The sequence below is a fragment of the Anopheles arabiensis genome, chromosome 2, assembly GCF_016920715.1.
Source record: "Anopheles arabiensis isolate DONGOLA chromosome 2, AaraD3, whole genome shotgun sequence".
Classification (NCBI taxonomy): domain Eukaryota; kingdom Metazoa; phylum Arthropoda; class Insecta; order Diptera; family Culicidae; genus Anopheles; species Anopheles arabiensis.
This window is the reverse complement of record NC_053517.1, coordinates 98,774,669-98,794,820: the sequence shown is the minus strand read 5'-3', so window position 1 is coordinate 98,794,820 and position 20,152 is coordinate 98,774,669. Positions and strand designations below refer to the sequence as shown.

General features: G+C 46.3%; 1 protein-coding gene and 1 long non-coding RNA gene across 10 annotated transcripts in view; one reads left to right on the top strand and one right to left on the bottom strand.

The window, feature by feature from the left end:
• The window catches only part of LOC120903277 (anion exchange protein 2-like), a 38,816-nt gene that overhangs the window by 9,428 nt on the left and 9,236 nt on the right, over positions 1-20,152 (top strand). For 2 of the 9 annotated variants that reach the window (XM_040312713.1, XM_040312868.1), the window contains exons 2-7: positions 3,843-4,068; positions 15,860-16,333; positions 16,415-16,521; positions 18,439-18,474; positions 19,034-19,595; positions 19,683-19,829. In XM_040312713.1, coding sequence (XP_040168647.1) covers positions 4,009-4,068; positions 15,860-16,333; positions 16,415-16,521; positions 18,439-18,474; positions 19,034-19,595; positions 19,683-19,829 — 1,386 coding nt within the window. In that variant the 5' untranslated portion in view covers positions 3,843-4,008. Of the gene's footprint in view, positions 1-3,587; positions 3,745-3,842; positions 4,069-7,468; positions 7,676-8,926; positions 9,103-15,859; positions 16,334-16,414; positions 16,522-18,438; positions 18,475-19,033; positions 19,596-19,682; positions 19,830-20,152 lie in introns of those variants that run through there. The other 7 variants (XM_040313262.1, XM_040313107.1, XM_040312794.1 and 4 more) reach the window with 6 other exon arrangements.
• On the bottom strand, positions 14,327-15,579 carry LOC120903741. Its single transcript, XR_005739648.1, has 2 exons — positions 15,273-15,579; positions 14,327-15,138 (listed from the first exon to the last, which is right to left on the bottom strand). It is a non-coding gene; the product is annotated as an uncharacterized LOC120903741 (long non-coding RNA).

The window sequence follows — 20,152 nt, the reverse complement described above, 5'->3', positions numbered from 1 at the left end:
ACCGGCTCCAACCTGTTTGAGCTCCCTGGAATTAGCAGCCGCAGCAGCAGCAGCAGCAGCAGCGATCACTATCGCCAGCGCCGAAAGAAGTGGTCCGATCGCTGGCGTCTAGCGCCTGCAAAATTCCTTTCCACCCTCCTCATCCCCCTATGGATGACGTAATGCATTAATTTGCCTCAATTAATGTCTGAGTTGGAGCTTTTTTTCTTTTTTGCTACCGCCGCTGCTGTTGACATAAGCGAGATAGGGTGACGACGCCGATCGCTTAAGGGTCATTGAGCAAATTAGTGCGGTTTGCCTGTTTGAAGGGAGGACCCGGTGCACCCGGTGTGCGGTGTGTTTGTTTTGTAGATTGGGTTGGATAGAACGGGGGAGGTGAGGGTGTTGTTTTCTTAATTACGAGATTTCATTATCCCCGTTTGCAGTTTGCAGCTTAAATATTTGGAAAAGTTGTTTTTGTTTAACGAAGCAGTGCATTTTGCAAAGAGGAATTTCGTTATTGAACTAGTGGGCTTCACGACAACGAAAAAGAATTCCAAGATTGTAAACATTCCAGGAATTTACTCTTGTTTGGGGGGTTTTTTCTCCCATTCAATAAGCAAACAACTGTAATTTTTGTCAAAATTTTATGTTTTGAAATTAGCCGTCCAATTGTATGGCACGAGATCGATCACCTGGTCCATTGCTAAATAGGCTTTCAAGACTTATTCAGTATGACGCAGCCGGATAATCCTTGCAACGGGAGGATATGAGGCTTGAATCCATAACGGTCATGTTTTTAAGTCGTACAAGTTGAGGACTGTACCACGGGACCGTCCACTGAACTATATATACCTTAGCAAATACGTTGAGAGCTCAGAAACCCTAGGTTGGCATCTGTTTTGGTATGATAAAATAGTAGTTACCTTCCAAATGTCAAATTCCATGTAAAAATATTACAGGTTGTCCCCGAGATGCGCTACTAATGCGGACCGAGAAGAAACAGCGTATCTCGAATTTCCGCGTAACTTGGTTTCAGCCATAATATATCTAATTTTCATTTCATTATTCATGTTGGGGAGTAGTTTTAACCACTAAGTTAATTATTTCATATCATTCTGACTAAATAATATAATTTTAAACATTTTTAATGATTTTAAATGTTTTTTTTTTATGTCAGGTCAGTACAAGTTGCTCCAAGTACATACTGTCACATCTAAAAAACCGCGTATGTCGGAGACTTCCTGTTATTGGAATCGTAAAAGTCCCTATTAGCCGCTTCCAGGACGTATCTTTAGCTTTCGAGTTCCTTAAAACTATGCTTCCTACTATCTTGATATCAGTTTATGGTGACCACTATCATTCCGTTTGATCCATTGTTTGTTTGTGGGCGCTAGTTGTTTTTATGACACTCTTCCGGGATGACCAACAAGTTTGTAAACAAGTTGAAGTTGTGTGCAGTATACGAAATAAATCTCGCCAACTCCAAATAACCAGCAGCAGCCCCACTGTCACCTGCGCCACACACACGGGTAACAGGTAGCACCCCACGAGGTGTACAGCTAGTATCTTCAAGATCTAGAATCGATCAATCACTTCCTCCCCCTGCCCACCCTCAGACTGCCTTATCGGTTAGCAAACCTTGCTTTTCTCGCGCACCCTCCCGAGCTGCTGCTCCTGCTGCTGCCTAACTGTCAGCACTGTCATTTGGAATTGATACCGATATCGACCGATAACCGGTTCGGACAGTAGCGGAGAACGTCCACCAGTGTGTGGGCCTTTATCGCTCGGTGCCTTCCGATGTCTTGAAGGTGATGTTCCTGGTGGGGGGTGGGAGAAGGTGCTGCTAAAAGGGCATTGTGCTCGTAGATTTTAGTAGTTCGATATGCGAGTCACGTGCCATCCAAGATTGAAGACGTCGTTGGGCGTAGGTTGTGCTTCTTGTTGAACATAATTCTATCCACACTGTCTGCCGTATCCAATGTGGTTCCAATTTGATTTTCCCACATACTTTCTTCCTCAAAAGCGAGACATCAAGCTTCGCAAACCAAGTTGCGAATCTCTTCCACCCTGATTAAAGTGCGATAAAATGCACACCGGTCAGATTAAAAGGCGGATTAGTTTAAGAGCGGGAAAGGAATGCCATTCCACGCCTCGCCGCCATTTCCCGCACCAAAAAGATTCGTTAATTGAATTTCATTTCGTAATACTCTGCTCCAACCTCATACCCCACCCCAGTGGTTGAAGGTGTAGGTAAATATCAAACAAATTGATTACGCTCCCAACGGGGCCAACGTGGCACTTGATTTGTTCGTTGCGGCGAAATTGTGCGGTAAACAACATTCCACCTAGTCAAGCAAGTAAAGCTTCCGTACTCGACAAACAACTGCTGCCTCGCCTCGCCCCACAGGACATACTTTAAACACACTGCACACTGCCGCCGACGTGGGGGGGTAAATACTCTGGCAGCACGTTTTCAGGCCGCACGATTGGCGGTGGAGGAGAACGGGCCCTTGGAAGCATAATCATGCTTTCAATTGTTCCGTTTTTCGGGGGAAAAACAGGGCAGTAGTGGTTGAGCACAGACGACACACCGCAACAATGACAACACAAACACACAGACCGCGGTTGCAAAGAATGGGTGCACAATGACAGTGACGATAAATGAAATCAATCATACCGGCGCTCCGGGAACAGGGGAGCAGCAGTTTTCCAATTTGTTTGATACGATTGTTGCACACAGCGCGAAGGGAAGATTCGATCTCGGGACTTTGCGGCTCAGCTTTTGGTAGACGCTGTAGCGCAAACAAGCATGGCAAGATGTGTGTCACTCAAGGACACGCTGAGAGGCGTTTTTTTTGCGACAGAAAATAAATCACTCAGAAAACCTTTTAATCCTTACACAGGGATTAGATGGGGTAGAACCTGATACTTCCACGTCTCATCGAGTCCCCTTAAAGTCGATGTATGGAGTGAACCGATAGTGTGATAGTGACGAGGTGTTGCTGAGCCTTTGAAAGGTGATTTGTGGAGGTCTTATCTTGGACTCAGCTTAAACCTCCACTAGATAGTGACACTGTGTAAGCCAACCTGCCGAATGGGAGATCCATCCCTTTTCCGGGTTGTTGGTGGAATCAGGCACAACGATGATGATTAGTAAAGCAAAATGAAGTATTTTTAATTCGAATCAGCTTCTGTAAATACCCACACAAACACACACAGTGCTATAAGAGTGCCTTTAATTATGGTGTCATAAAACAAGATCCCTCCCAGTTACTTCCCAATCTATTCCGAAAAGGGGGTTTGGGGTCCCAGAAGTTCAGCTACATTATCAGCTCAGAAATAAAGATACCACCTACTCTATCCCTCTCTTTCTCTCTCTCTCTCTCTCTCTATCCTCTTGTTTTGGGAAGATAATCGAACCTGCTGGTGCTTGTGCTTTTGGAGCTGCTTTTTTTTGGTTGCCATACAAAATTGATTACACTAAGGGTGGTGGTGGTGGTGGTGGTGGTGATCGTGCGGTATCTTTTGCGTAACGCGTAAGAAGCGTGTGGCCCATGCCCCATATCAGCGGGCGAAGATCAGTTTCGGCAAGACGCGCGACACGAGAACACAGCGCACACGGTGGAGAGTTGTTGCCGGTTGTGCAAAAGTTGCCCTTCGAACAGAGCGTGCGGTCAGTAGCAGCTGGGACGTGCTGGCTCGCGATCGTACTGCTTTCTTGTTGGTGTATGCCGCGCGCGCGCGAGTGCCTCTTTCCAGTGTGTATGTCGTGTGTGCATTTTACGAGTCGATTAAAAGTGTGCTCCTGCGATAGTGCTTAAATTATTAATAATTTTGTTGAACAACTTGTTCTTTAACAGCATTTAACCGATAAAGTGTTTCGTAAGTCGTAGTGAAAACAAAACGGCAGAGACTTTGGGTGACACAGTGCAGTGAAGTGAACGGTAAATCCTCTTCTACCAACTGTGGTTCTACAGCACGTGCAGTGTAGTGCCCCTAGTGTAGCTGCTGCGCCAGAGCAACACGATGAGCCGCCGGGACAATAATGTGAGGAAACTGTCCTTTCTGGGCTTCCACACGAAGGAGGTAAGTGGTGTCACCTGTCCAAATTAGTATTAAATTTATCAATTTTTATAACAACCATACCAAGGTTTGTTGCTATGTGCTGATGTAACTTTCACACGCGGACCCTTAGCCATTTCGGACTTTTGCTGTACCTCTGTTCGATAGGAAAGGCTCAGCTGACCTGGGGGAAAGGGTTGCCAAAAAAAGAAGCACTGCAACCTTATCGTGTCAGCCGTGGTGATAAAAGGATTTGCGGAATGCCTTTCCCACAGAAACGGGAGCTACCTTTCGATAAGCGGCATTATAATGTCATGCAGAATGATTCAGATTCCATCGACAAATGGGAAGATTTACAACACCAAAATTGCACACCATTGAAGGAGGGTTATAAAAAAGGTTATTTTTAGGACTTTAATAAACCTGAAAGCTTTGTTTCTGAACGAACGCTTATAAGGCACTGTGCGACTGGAGTCGTTTAGACCAAGGGTATACAACGCTACTTAACCTCCACTGAATTCCGAACTGAAAAGCGTGCGTCTAGAGGCCCGCCCGTATCACATTGTGCGTTATCTTTCATCTTTTTAATTTGGTTCACGTTCGGTTTATCTGCCCACTGCTCTGCTATGTTGCAACTGTCATGCTGCTTTATGGGCGTTTGTGCAATAAAACCCACAACCACGCATCGTAATGCTGATAGAGCCAGCCAGTTTGAGCCTGCTTGATTGAGTTGCGGCGCTTTGATAGGTCCCGGCATCCGATTGTACGGTGAACACTGGCAAGCACTGCCACCGTCTGTCAGGTAGGAAGCATCATGCTTAATTTATGCAAGTCTTTATCTTTTCTTTTGGTTGTATTTTTTGTAAAGTCTGCAGGAAGATTTAGTAGCTGGTGCTAATATTAACTCCAGACAGAAGGTATACGAAACTGAGCAAACATAAATATAATGGTTGCGCTTGCAGACTGGTTCCCGAGGTACAATTAACGCATTTTTGACAAAGTTTATTGCTCTCGGTTGATTGCTACACGTGTCAGAGGAGTTATAGTTCAGTTACGTTCATCAACGTTTGCAACCGGTTGGCTGCAAGACTCTTCAATTTCATGGATTAGGTTCATTTTTATTTATGTCTATAGTTTCTGCACACACCGGTGCAAATACAAAAATGCTCTTAAACGGTGAGCTCCATGACAGGTATAAAGCAACCTGATGCAACCTGATATTGTGACTTAAAGATTCGAAAAAGCTCAAAAATTGGCTCTTAATAAGTGTTGGCCCGATATCTACCTAGTTCGGGATTTGACAGGCAGATGTTTATGAGCTTTCACGAAAACATCTCGAACGAGATAGACGTTAACACTTCAGATGGCGCCATGATCGAATAGAGAAGGACGAAAACACACTCAATATGAGACAACTATATTAGCGATTTTAGGGCCAATTAGCAATAAGTTAGGCTAAGGTCGTTAATCAGGGTCAAACGGGTTCCTCATATATCAGCTGTTGAACAAAAAGCGCCATCGAAGCAGTAGCACATCGAAGCATCTTCTTTGCATGAACATCCTTTGAAAGGTAATGATTGAATCTCAATTGCAAAAATAAATCTACGACCTTGCGACCATTTTTTGTCAATTATGCGGAAATTTTACCATCGCGGACGAAGACATGCATGTAGGCAAGTCTTAAGATCTAGGATCTTCGATGTTTAATAATAGCTCCTTAGTTTTCGCCATAAAATTGTTGAAGTAGAGTTTTTGCCTCATATTTGTCCAAAAAAATTCGATGAAGCACAACTGGAGAATGTTGTCAACGACTAGGAAGGTGTCATATCGAGATTCCATCAAAAATTCGTCTAAAATGATTGCATAGAGTGTTGGCGCCATTGCTTGCCGCTGCGAAGCCAGTGTGATTCTGCGATTTCTGCTTCCAGACGTGTAAGTTCAAGCAATTCACTTTCACTGTTTGGCCGGTTGCATCGACCTCCCGATGCCAAGCTAACGCAGTGATGTAGCTTCTTGTCCCTCAGTCTTCATTTTCTACTTCCTTTGGAAGCTCAAGTCTCGGAACTGGGATTTCTTTCGATGCTCTAATTGTTGTCTAATAGTGCCAAAATGTTGTAAATGTCAGAACAACCTTATAGGACGTCCACAAACTGCCGCACGGAGTCCGTTTTAGACGCTACGAGGTGCTGTTCTTTGATCGTGCACGCTTCTAAACATAGTTGCATCACTGTTTTGCCCATCACGGTTAGAATTCAACTGATAGAGGTGTCAAATTTTGTCTACAGACTCAGGGGATACTATTACTGAAAGTGTAATTAACGTTTTGATAGTGCGGGTGTAGATAAACCCATTAAATCGACAATTTTTGTCAATTTTTTTAAATGCAAACGTTAAATAAAACCATTTTATTATTGTCACCCAAGTTCAACGCTCGAATGAAGAGCAGGTGTGCCTAGGAGAACTACTTCAATTTATTTCCGTTTTGTGTTGCACCCAACAATCAACCCATTGAGAGCTTGTTTAAGGAAGCAATGCATCCCGTCCCTGTTAAATACACTTTGATGCAACCACCAAACAAGCATCATAACGTTATCAGCATCAATTGAATATGGTCAAACCAGCTCACACCTTCCCATACGCAGACAAGGTGCACGAGATCATCAGCCAGGTCAGGTGCTTGTTGGTAGTGAAAAACTGGTATTTCACACCATCCCTGACACTACCCCCCTCTCTCTCTCTCCTCCCTTCAGACGGTCGGCGGTTGGTGCGTTCGAGCCACGTCGCATCGGAATGCACATTATATTGATTGATTTTTACTTTTGCGCTCTACTTTTGCGCTTCACGTCCACGCATCAGGTGCCGCGACGCGGAAACCCGATGCACACCGATGCGGCCTCCGTTTTTAAAGGGAGGAAGTTCACCTTTCATGACTCACGCGGCGTGTGTAACGGTGTAATGGAGTACATGCTTTATTCTAGCAGAATGTACAGGGTTGTTCGTTCCAGTTGGAAGATAACCAGCAAAAATATGGAACAATTTTATGGGTTTTGCATCAAATGTACACTTTCAAAATGTGCATTTAAATACAGATTCAATTATTATAAACCATAGTGTAGGCACCCCCAAATGGTGTGTCGCCGTCCTGTACTGTACTTCCAAGTGAGTCAACCAGTTACAGCATGAAGTTACAGGAATATTCCTTTAAGGTTGTTGCGTTATACACCACACACACCTACACGCAACAACCAGACAACGGACGCTCCCACGTGCTGTCGCTGGCGTCACCCAGGTTCGGGAGGCTCGTTGGGTCGGACCAGTGGGCTTCTTGCCGTGGTCTCCCGGCCCAGTCAGTGTTCGTCGTGCGGCTCCGGACGGTAACGCGACGTCCGTGTGTGTCCGAACCCGATAAGTGTAATTGGATACGCGTGCTGTCCGTTTGGTTCGTGCCGTGCCAGTTCCCTTCCCACTGGGGAAACATGCAACGGGACGAGTGACAAGTGTACAGTGTCCCGCCAGCCGGTAAAGAGCAGTGTGCTGGTTGTCGTTGTGGAAAGCTTGAAACCGGTCACCGGGCAGCTTTAAAATGAGCAAAATAATTCCGATTTTAAAATTCAAAGCCAAAGGATTTTTGGTAGGTAACTGTTGTCAGTGGTTGTTTTTGTAGCTTTTTAGGGCAATTCAGATGCACACATTTTGTTGGGGAATATTAGAAAAATATTAATAATTATATAAAACATTAGGCGTCTCCATTAGGTCACGTGGCAGGTTGTAAAAGTGACTGTTGTTCTTTTAATGTTTGCATTTACCACCCCTTAAACGTTCAATATAAAGCGAAAACGTTCTTACTTACTTCAGTTTAAAAAAACAATATCGTAAAAGTACAACATTTTTGGTATTTTCCATGAACCAAAGCTACGTAAGAAGTGATTAGTGCTCTTGACCTTGACCATAACGCTATCGATCCATCGTGCCTCACACCCACACACCCTTCGAATCTTCCGGCCGACTGACAAATGACCCGCTCGACGTGTGAATGTGTGTACTCACAAGTCGTTACGGAGCATCAAAAATGCATTCCCCCCGTGGTGCTGCCTATTGAGTTTATTTCCGTTAAAAAGTCAAACAGCGCGTCAAACAAGAACAACACAAAAGTTCTCCTCTGTTGTGTCTGTCTGTGTATTTAACCGGGATGTGCTTCAGCAAACGACACACAGTCATAGAAAGCACAAAATTGTTCTGCACCACCCCCGCAACACAACGCGGCTCTGTGTTTACCCTTTCATGTGGCCGCGACATGAACCAATCGATTCACGATCGAGATAGCTCCTGCCAACGCACAATTTTTCCACCAATGACGGAACTTCAAGTTTAAAAAACTTCCAATATTTGCCTTTCCAATTGGCTGTGAAGGCTTAAAATAGAAACGCTATTTTTCACAGGAAACTCCCAGCCCGGTTAATAATTGATAGCCCGAAAATAGAGTCTTGCCCGTTGTGTGCCGTTCTTATCGAGCCGGATCGGGAATCGCTTTCATCGCTGCCAGCGGTGACAAATACGCTACGTCATACGCGTGCTAAACGAAACAAATGGGTTGCTTTGTTTTGATGATTGGTTTGAATCTTCCCTCTCGCTCGATCACCATACCCCCACCCCGGATGGTCGTGCATGCGGGGTTTTCTCGTCGAAGCAGGCGACGAAAACGTCGCTCAATTAGCGAAATTAACATTTCGTGATGCATCCACCAATCCATCCGGCCGGTCACGTGTGTATTTGGGCACAACACCGATCGGCGCTCGATCACCTACCTAAGAGAAATAAGGCTTTACCGGTCGGGGCAGTTCGATCATTCATTTCGGTTTCGTTGCCGGTTGAGGCAGGACCTGTTCCTGTGAAAAGTGCGAGTGATCGAAAATTGTTGCTGATCTTTAAAAGTGAATGTGCGGGCTGCAGCGTGAGTGAAGGATGAACCGTTTGCTAGCGATTGCTGCCGTCGACAGCTCGCCGACACCGTTCGGCAGCCCTACCGGGTGGCGGCTGCGGGACCAATACTGTATCATTGTAAGTTGTTAAAGCAGTCAACGTGCGAATCAGTCGGCTGCATTTAGCTGGCAGCGTCCAGGTTGATTTTGACGCCATATTCATCATTTGTCCTATCGTGTAGCTAATTTATGTCATCGTTGAATGGACTCATCTCGTGAAGCAGTCCTGTGCTGGTGTCGTTAACAACGGTGGCTTTATCGTGTGTCAGTGTTTGAGTGTGTCCTCCTTTTCATCGCCAGTCCAGTGGCTATTGTGGTGGCAAACATTGACCTAGACCTCTGCAGTAGATGCTGCGGCGAAAATGGAGCACACGGAGTGCCGAATGACGGTGACACAGTGGCGAGCGATGGGGGTGATTGAGGCTTTTTTATGGACTGCTCCTCCTCTGCCGTGTCGTGTCGTGCCGTGCTGTAATGAAATCTAGCCCATCCCATCCTCTTCGAGAACGGGCTAAGTGCACACAACAAAGCCCTTGTTTGTCCGTGCTCTTGGGTTTGAAGGGGGGACGGGGCACTATTCTAGAGTGTCACTGGGTGGCTATGATTGATGGATGGATGGAGCTTCACTCAGCAAGACCCCAAAGTGTGCGCTATGTTGTCTATGTAATGCTGTCTTTGTGGACGGTAATGGAACAAGCCTGCAAGCAAACAAACCGAGACAATGAGGTGAACGAGTGGCGAATATTAAAGATCTTCTATCTAGGATTGGCACGAAAGCTTATAGGTTGAGCGTGTTTGTATTAGATTTTTATTTCAGTATTTTGTGTGACTGAAAATATTGCATTTCATTTGCTTTTATTAAACGTGTTAAAGGGGGTTTCAAGCCGTTTTTTCACCGGGGGATGGAAGCCGCATCTCATCAAGAATTGTACAACATTTTCAAAATTAATTTTAAATGCATTTTAATGCATTTTTATTGCAAATGCGTTCCAATTTGATAAAGGTGAAAATGATAATGGATTAGCTTTAGTTTGATGAGTTGTATAAAGTGACAATCTGATTATTCATTGCGTAAAGCATGGAAATTTCACATACAATGTGTGAGCGCATGGTTTGAAAATTCCTAATATTTTGTTAAACATAATTTATAATTGAATCAACTGGTTGTGGTAACGCAAAAAAATCAAGTAATATTAATTTTAAAAATGTTGTTCAAACCTTGATGAGATGCGGCTTCAAAACTCCAGTGAAAAAGTTGAAAATCATGCTGAAGAAATTAAACATTATTATGATGTAAATGAAATATGAGAGTGATGTGCAATAACATCTTGCTCGCGACGCCTTAAATTAATAGTCTAAACATCAAGATCAACACTTGTTTGAAGAACAAGGTCGCAAAATGTCCCATTTAAATGTCTCTATAGTAAGCCACTTAAATATCCGTTCAGATTGCCTAGCTTTAGGCGCAAACGATTAATTGATTGTATTTTATCTCTAAAATACCCCAACATTGCATCCATTCCTACGTCATCGATCCAAAAATACTTCAAACGTCCACATTCCACAAGACAGAGATGTACCCAAAAATAGGGTCAGACACACACACACCGTCCAGCAACTGGAGCACAACAAAACTGATAATGAAATCAGCAAACAGTCAATAAAAAGCGCACACTTCACAGTGTGCCATAGCGGGAGAGCGGGACCCACATGTTATCACGGAAAGGGGGGGGAATGAATGAAGGATGCAACCAGCATGTATGAACCTGCAGCCAAACCCCGCGCACTTTTCCATTTCCGTGCAAATAAAAACAAAAAGGTCCAGTCCTCCCGTATCAGCTGTGCGCCCGCGTGCCGGATGGCGGTGGTGGAGCTTTTCCTTCCCTTTCTTGAGCTCGGCGAACCATCATCGCCATCGTGGCTCATTTCTCTCCACAGTCACAGTGAGCAAGGTCTCTCGCTCTCGCTCTCTCACTCTGACTCACTTTCCCTTTTCCACGCGGTGGGATTTCCCTGACCAGCGGTACGGGCCGCACTATTGCCCCAGTTAGGGAGCGTTTTGCTAGTCCCGGGAAGGGGATGATGGGTGTGCGAGTGCCCGTGAAAAATTAACTGTTGACGGGAGCACGAGCAGGGAATGGGCAGCGCGCCAGTGGGTGAGTGAGAGTAAGCGTTTTCCCTTTTAGCTGCTCCCTTTTTTGCTCTCTCTCTCTCAGGCACGTGTGATGAGGTTCTCACACTGCTTCGCTCATCGCCTGCTTGACATCTCATTCTCACCGTTACAGAGGCGTTACGAGGACGAGCCCTTCAGGTGATGAGATTCATCTACAGAGGGCATTTGAAGTACAGTTGTATGCAAATGTTTAGTATAATTATTTTAATAAATTGGTTTTAACAAATGACCTATTTTCGTATACTCTTAAAGTTCTTTGAATTAAAAAGTCCAATAAAATATAAATAATTTAATTGAAACCTACACCATTATCACTCACTGTTAATTATCGAAACAGGAAAAAACAACCTCTTGAAACGAACCCTTGTTCGCGTGCCACTCGCTCTTCTGCTCATCGTTTTTACTCTCCGTCATAGAGAAGCAATATCCTCGTGGTCCATCACGCTGTTCCATTTCCCAGCCCATCCCTCCTTCGTCCCCTTTGCGCATCCAACGCCACACCGTTCCACCGGCAATGGCGACGATGGTGGGGGTAAAGTTGACAAAACAGTAGCGCCCACTCTCTCCCCGCGCCCAGCCAAAAAACTCGCAAGAGAGTGGTGAGATAGCAGCAGCACTCGAGCAAAGCTGGAGAGTTTTTCCTCATCCCTTGGCACGATTTTCCTCCCGTACAGAAACAAAAATCCCGACCTCGCAAAGCAAGATGTGGGTCGAGCGCCGCCGTGACCGCGCTAGCTCAGATGTGGCTGGAACCTTGACGGGAAAGCATCGGGCATTCGTTGCGCCAACCCAGTGCGGGGTGGGGCCTGCTACACCTGCTTCTTACCGTTCCCAGCTAGCTTCTGGGCTGTCCCAGCGGCAGTGAAAACGGTTTGGTGCAAAGTGTGATTGTGATTACCAGGTGATCCCCGGGAGATATAGTGTGCGTGTGTGTGAATGTGTGTGTGTACGTTTAAAGGGAGAGGAAACCATTCCAAATTGCTTGTGATTTTGTGAAGTTGCACTCCTCTATCTGGCTCATTTGGGGAAAACTGCATCAACACAACACCCCAAAACCTCGTCTTTTTCTAGCTTAAAAGTGGCCTGTGTGTTCCTGAACCTGACCACACTCACAGCACAAAAATCAATTCCGCTCACCTCATTCACCTTCCCCAACGGAGAGCTTTAAAGTCAAAATTCTAACTCGCTTCTCAGTATCTATTTTTTGTCCATCCGCCCGGTGTACGGCATGACGTTGATGTATGTGTGTGTCTTTGCACCTCTTTTTGCTTTCTTTTGCACTGGAAGGGGCAAACTATATTGCACCAAACAAAATGAATCCAAAAACTGCAAAGCGTCCGTGAGCGAAGGGAAGGCAAAATGGAGGCGTGATTCGTAATAAACAAAACATTCGCAAACAGTTCTATTTTCGATTGCGTCTAAACAGGCGGGCAGGAGCTGTGGCCAGTGCTGTAGCGTTTTATTTTATTCGAGCATAGCTCAGAAAAAGGGTCAAAATCCCGCAACGGTTAACAATTGCATTTGAACGCAAAATTAAAACAAAACAAAATTATTAGTATTAGCTCATGCTTTGCCCAATGAATCGACCCACTCTACCGATCCACCGAATCGTGCAAATTCGATTACAAAAGCAGCTCAAAAACTTCTCGTAGACAGGGGGGTCACCGCACAAAGGGTCACAACACCCCGGCAACGATAAGGAGAAAGCGGCGTTTGGCAAAGGCCACGCGAGGGATTAATAAAACTGGCAAATTTATGCGCGTGTTTATGCAAATTATGTTATGTTGACCCCGAACACGAACTCGCACAAACTTGCCAGACTGCCTCTGCCTTGCCTGTCTTGCGTCTTTGGGGGGGGGGGGGGAAGGGCCTATGGGGGTTGTGAGATTTTGTTTTTGGCCAGCAACGGACTTTACCTTTTGTTGTGCGGCCAAATTGGATTTGTTTTAAAGTTTGAAAAGTTGAAATTAAATTTGCATTGGTTGGGTGTAAGATTAAAGTTACACTCTTGCAAAAGAAAAACTATCCCTTTAGTCACACAAACCCCATCAGACCCGATGCACCTTTGAACAGGGTTGGTCGATTTTTTCCTTTGCGCTCTCTCTCTCTCTCTCTCTCTCTCTCTCTGTGTCGCGCCATCGTGTCGAGATATCATTTATTGTCTTCGTTTCTAAACGTTTCGCGTGTGTCTCCCTCCCTACTTTCTTTCTTCCCTTCAACCCCAACACGCAAGCACTTTATCTTGTTGACATCGTTTGTCTCGGTGTGTCGGACCATTGTTCAAACGGCAAATAGTAGCAAAACCATGCTCACCGTCATTGCTTATTGCATCAGCCGCCGCACGCCAATGGAAGTTTTAATGGTTCGGCAAGCGCGCACGAAACGGCAGCAGCATAAGGGGACACAGGCTGTGTATTATAATAAAATAAATATGCTAATAGGTAGAGCGCGGGCGCGTGTGTTGTCAAGCGATGCGCGCCAATCCACCGGCACGCAGCAACGCGCTTTCCACGCCCCGGCGATAAGTAACCGTTGGAGTGTGTGTTTAATTGTTGTGCTGTTTTCAATTTCTCCCAGACAACCCACTAGCCTTCTTGGATCCTTGTGCAAAGTGCGCGCCGGGCGATAAGAAAAAGAAAAATGCGTCGCAGGAAAAAAAGCAATGCAGCGTGGCAGCATCAGCAGCAGCAGTGAGCGGCTCTTGTGGTGTAGTGATAATTGTTTGACTAAATCCAAACCTCCCGGTTTAAGTGGCCCTTTTGCGATTGCAGTGATTTGCCGACGGTACACTTCAACGAACGGCCTCGCGAAGCAGCGACAATTATCAAACTAATAATCAGGTGGCAGTTTAATGTCTCGTACTTCACACATCCCGTCACAACATCAATCGATTGGGACTTGCTGATAGTGTAGTTGGCCTCTAGAAGTGCGTACGGTATTGATAATTTCGAGAAGAATAGTGTGCTTCTGTGTATGCGCAAGTGTTGCCCTGGTGAGTGTGTGTTAACAGTTGAACAGTAGCGAAAAGCCACCAAAACACCACACACTTGAGCTGCGCGTATTGCACGAACACACGCATCAAGCGAGAGAGTCGTTGGGTGAATCGTTGTGGTGAGTAATGGAAACACGGTTTGCAGTTTTCGCTCCACAATACGGGCTCTTTATTGAAGGAAACTATTTCCATCGAAACTAACACTCCTCCCCGCATTACTGGGCTTTTCTTCTAAACCCAATCCAATTGGAATCAATCCTTCCCATCACTTCACAAACTACTGGGCGTCTCCATGGGCTTCTTCCTCGAAAGAAGCTTCGCGTTTCCTCCTCTAAACGCACCGTTAGTTTTGTTTTTGGGGTTTATTTTGCTGTTGCTGGTTACATTTTACAGCTGGCCTCACCGAAGCACCGGTACAGCGATGAGCTCACGGTGGACACTGTTGTGCCGTTCGTAGCATCGCCTGAGGCAGGCCAGTACCGTCCGTACCGTACCACGCTTGAGCCACCACTGGCAAAGCGAACCCATTAAGCTAGTTGCTGGGTGTAACATATTTTATTTCACTACCGGTACGAGGAAATACGGCCGTACGAATCGGAAATAGCGTTCCTGGTAATAAGAGCGCACCGGCGATGAAACCACTTAAAACTGAATTTCCACACTTCCAGCTCGAGAGCTGTGGCGATGGGATGATGACGTGCGTTATTTGGTAGCGCTCAGCGGTGTGCTAAACGATACGAAACTGATTCCTACCCCGATCTGCACTATTAGCTGGCAGCAGTTGGACTGTTTCTCGAACATCGAAATCGAAGAAGAAGGGTTGTGGGCGGCTCAACAACGGTTCATTAAAGGCGTAGCGCTCAAAGCAAGCACCTGTTTCCCGGTTCAGTGCTGCCCATGAATTGGTGCCAACTTGTACGAGCAATTGCTACTGTGAGTTACTGTGCGCCCTTGACCGTTGTAGCAATTGAGCAGTTTTCAAAATTAATAAAAATGTTTGCCACACAACGCAAAAGGGGGAAAAACCCTCCTAGCCTTTATAAAAATCCCTACCAATCGATTTCCTTTAAACAAACTTACCTACCTAGAACACTCTCTTATATTCGGGGCAGGAGGCAGTTGCTTGGTAACGCACCTTCAACTTATAAACGGTTGAATGTCACTGTCACGGTCTCGGTCGACATTTTGGCAGCGATTTTTAGGGCCGTTGTGATTCGGTTTATTTATAGTCCCCCCAGTCGTTTCAATTCGACTACCGACACGCTCTGTACCGGGCCGCTTTTGTCACGAAAGGAAAAATGTACCGAACGCGGTGGTGCGACCGGTCCTCGCTCCAGGGTTATTCCAAATAATCACTGACCGGTGACGTTCGATAAAGCTAAGATCGCGTGACTGGCAGCAACTACGGTGCTTAGCACGGTACACGGTCGTGTTGATTGCTGCGCGCCTGATTGTCGTGTGTGTGTTACCTATACCGTTTCGTTAGATTGTTTCAGATTCTCCCTTTCCTACCCTGTTACGTCTGCATTTCATTTTTTTCCGCGATGAAAGCGGTGATAAAAGCCGGTTGCAACAAGTTGTGATTTTAGGTTTAAATATGTAAAAGGAATTTTCTATCCGTTTCGATAATCGACCGTCAAATTGATTCCCAACTCCCGTTCTCCCGCACAGACAAGCAACGATGACCCGAACGAGGTCCACCTGGACGACGAAATCGAGCGCGTGTTCGGTACGACCGCCGAGAAGGAACGTTTCGAACTGAACCGGCTGCAGGACGAAGTCATCCTGGACAACTCGCCGCTCAAGTACGACGAAGCGCACCGCGTCCCGGACAGCGCGGACGCCACGTCCAGTGCGAGCAACAATAACAACAACAACAACAGCAGCAGCACTACTACCAGCAACAACAAGCCCTCCGCCAGCAGCAATGAGCAGCAGGGCCGCAGCAAGCCGGTTGCGGCGTCCCCGCCGACCACCACCCCGACCAGCCCGATCTCGTTCTCGTCCAAGAGCGAGCCGACCGACACGAAACTCTCGTCCACCGCGAACAACACCACGCTAGCGGACAACACGTCGAACGATTTCAGCGAAACCGTGCACGACGAGCCGGTGGTCGATCAGGGCACGGTGCAGGGCGAACAGTGGGTAAGTAGTGCGGGGGGGGGGGTGTAGCGCTGTGTGGGGACGATTGGTGATCAATATGAGCATTTGCTTTCTCCGCTCCAGGACACAAGCGCCAGAAGGAATGTGCACTTTGACAAAGACAACAAGGGAGCGCCGATCGAGGGTTTGCCGCTAGAGGACACTAACGAGGAGCGCCGGCGACGTACCGAGTAAGTAGTAGTAACGTTGGGTTGCATGAATCTTTCGTTGAGTTTTATTCGTATGAATCTTCAGCAATGAGTGATTCGAATCTTCAATCGAAATTCCAAAGGTTCAAAAATCTTTAAAGACTGATGAAACTACAAGGATTCATGAATCCTCAAAGATGATTCTTCAAATTATAATTCATAAAACTCCAGGGATTCTCGAATCTTTAGAGATGTATCAAATTCAAAATACTAAATTTGCACGATCCCATGGTACAGTGCACGACTTGATAATATGCCCGTCGTGGGTTCAAACCCCGCATAGACTGTCTCCTCGTAGCAAAACAAACTATCCGGCTGCGTGGTACTTGCCAAGAAGTCACGAAAGCCTGTATAGGCTGTCATGACTACGTAGGTTGTTACGCCAAGAAGAATAATAACAGTGCTACAAAATTTCATCAGCGTCACGAGATGTTCACCAACAAAAACAATTAACATATCGCCGTGGTAGCTTGATGCTCATTGCTGATACTCAGTAAAAGTGCGTCATGACATCGCGACATTCGAATTCTTGTGTGCAACGCGATACTCTGAAGGACAAGCTGCCAAATGTCACTGTTTCAGTCACCAACACTCATGACTGAAACGAAGCTCAAATAAGCTCACGTCCACAACTGAAATGATCAGTGACGGGACTCAAACAGTACGAGGATCAATCACATGCTTGGTGACATTTTGATTAGCACTCAACTCTTGGTCACTCACTTGGTCACGACATTGTTGTCGGCGATAATCACGACATTCTTGGAATATACTTGGCGTCTGGTCCTAAGCAACAAAATGGGTATTCTTTCTCATTCTGTCTGTTTTGATTATCTGTCGGGTCAAACAGAGCGAGAAAACATGCTCATTTTGTTTCTTGGAACCACTCGCACGCACCGCATATATCCCATGACTATCGCAATGATCACCGACTGAAAATGTCGCAACCAAGTGACTGACCAAGAGTTAGTTGCAAACAATGTCACCAAGCATGTGATGGTCGCACCTTCTGTTTGAGTCTCGCCTCTGATCATCACAGTAGAGCTCGTGACGCTGACATGATTTTGTGTCAGCTGGATTTTGTCATGAATGTGTCAGTGACATTTTGCAGAACTGATCACAGTCAAAAAAAAAAGTCATGACATAAGGACTGGTCAAGCGATAGTTGCAAAAATGTCATGAAGCATGTACTGATCATACCAACCGCTTTGAGTATCCCATCTGATTATCACAATTGAGTACGTGACACTGATATGTATTTTGTTTCAGTCAGATTTTTTTTATGACAATGATAGTGACATTTTGCAGCACTGAATAATAGAAGAAGCTCAAGCTCTATGAATCCTTGGAGATTTATGAATCTCAAGAGATTCGTTATTAATTGAATCTTTCCATCCGAGATTAAAATTAATTGAATCATTTCAAAGATTTGTTTAAAATCATGAATCTGAATCAGATTTACCCAACACTAGTCAGTAGGCCGGCTTTTGCGGGTGCGGTGTAGCATAACTTCCAGGGGCGCAAAAAACCTACTTCCACTGTGCGCTCGGGCTCAAGTGTGCCAATGATGCGGGTGTGGCATAATAGGGCGTGCGGCACTCAACTCAAAGCATTCTTGAGTGGTCGCCCCCGCCCCCACCCCCCCCCCCTCTTTTAACCCTTGCATTGTTCTAGTGTTTTCTCGTTTCTAGTGAAATTTCCCATTGAAATCCAACACACAATGCACTTAAAACTTTTCACCCCTTAATCCGAACGGATAAACAAGGGACGTAAACTTAATCGAAGAAACTAAAAAAAAAAAAACAATACAAAACAATAACATGTCAACCACAAAGTTGTCACGCTCACGCTCAAGTTTTGTCCTTTCCTCCCGTTTCGCGTTGCGTTTAATCGTTTAAGGAAACTGCTGCAAAGCAAACCCGTCCGAAGCAAAAGGTTAGTGGGTGTGATGGGGTGGTCTGCGGTCCCAGGTCTGAGAAGTGGGCGCATATTTTTTTTTGTTCATTTCTTTCTCTACTTGTGCAAATTGCATGGCTTTAATGTGTTTATTTAAACTTATAATGTTATACTGATTTGCTGATAAAATGCTAATTCTTTTACATTTTTATAGTGCTTTTTTACAGGGTTTCTTACTATATTGTACAGAGCTGGCACGTCCGAATTAAGTATGCCAATAGTCTCTGTTAAAGTAAGAAACCCTTAATACAGTGCGCAACACAACCTTTTTGTTTATTTTACCCCAAAACTACGTTGGGTTGCAAAGTTGTGTTACGCACTGTATTTCATGCCAGCTTGCATTGGAATCCCGGGGCAGTCTGGCATGAGGATAAACCGTTTTCCCTTTTCCGTTTGCCATTGTTGTTGTTCAATATCCGTGTCCCGGAAATGGGCCCCGGGCCTCTTTCGGTGCAGCAATTTGTCTTTGTTTGAGGCGTTGATGAAGCGAAAAGCGATCGAACAAGCAAGGGCATTAACACTATTTCTCTGCTCATAGACGGCATCATCCGCACAAATCGCGGAAGTTTTCGCTGCAAGAGTACCATCCCGAATGGCGACGGCAGAGCGGTACCGAGGGTGGCCCGACCGGGCGCCGCATCTCGGTCCAGCCGGAGGATGCGACGCTGCAGGAGGCCGACATCGACGAGCTGACGTCGCACCGGTCGGACGATCCGCGGGCCCTGCGCCGCCACAAGGTCAGCGCCCAGTCGGGCACGTCGCTGGTGAACATCAACCGGAAGGAGGCGGCGCCGCCGCTCCAGCACCTGCTACCCTCGAGCAAGTACAAGAAGATGTACGACCACAGCCCGCACGAGGTGTTCGTGCAGCTGGACGAGCTGACCGGCAGCGGGGAGGACCGGGAGTGGAAGGAGACGGCCCGCTGGATCAAGTACGAGGAGGACGTGGAGGAGGGCGCGGACCGGTGGGGCCGGCCACACGTCGCCTCCCTGTCGTTCCACTCGCTGCTCAATCTGCGCCGCTGCCTCGAGACGGGCGTCGTGCTGATGGACCTGGAGGAGAAGGATCTGCCCTCGGTGGCGTACCGCGTGGTGGAGCAGGTAAGGATGGGCGCGCGAGGTGGTCCCGTTTTTTTGGATGGTCTCAAAAATAGAACCGTCTCTTGCTCCCAATCCCATGTTTTTTAGATGGTCGTTGATGAGCTGATCCACGAGGATGATAAGGCGGTCATCATGCGAGCGCTGCTGCTGCGCCATCGCCACGTCAACGAAAGCTCGCACGGCGGATTTTCCTTCGGGCCGAAGCGGAAGTACAGCAGCTACACGAGCCTGCAGGTGAGTCGTCCGGGTCCGGTGTGAATGAACAGTCTCACAGTCACCACACGGACCACACATATGGACACGCACACTCCCACACACTGTTGCCCATTTTGGACACTTCCGCCATTTTACAACACCCATCCGTAGTGTGTTAGTACTGTCGCATTTTACGCATCACCCTCTCATCACTAATTAACTTCGGTAGCGTCATACAATCTCGCCCAACCTCAAGTGGATCGATCGAGGGTTCCGTTTTGCTGAGAACAGGGAAATGGGAAAGGAAGAAACGTGGAAGAGACAATTATTTATTCACAAGCAGCATCGCAGCTTGATTGACG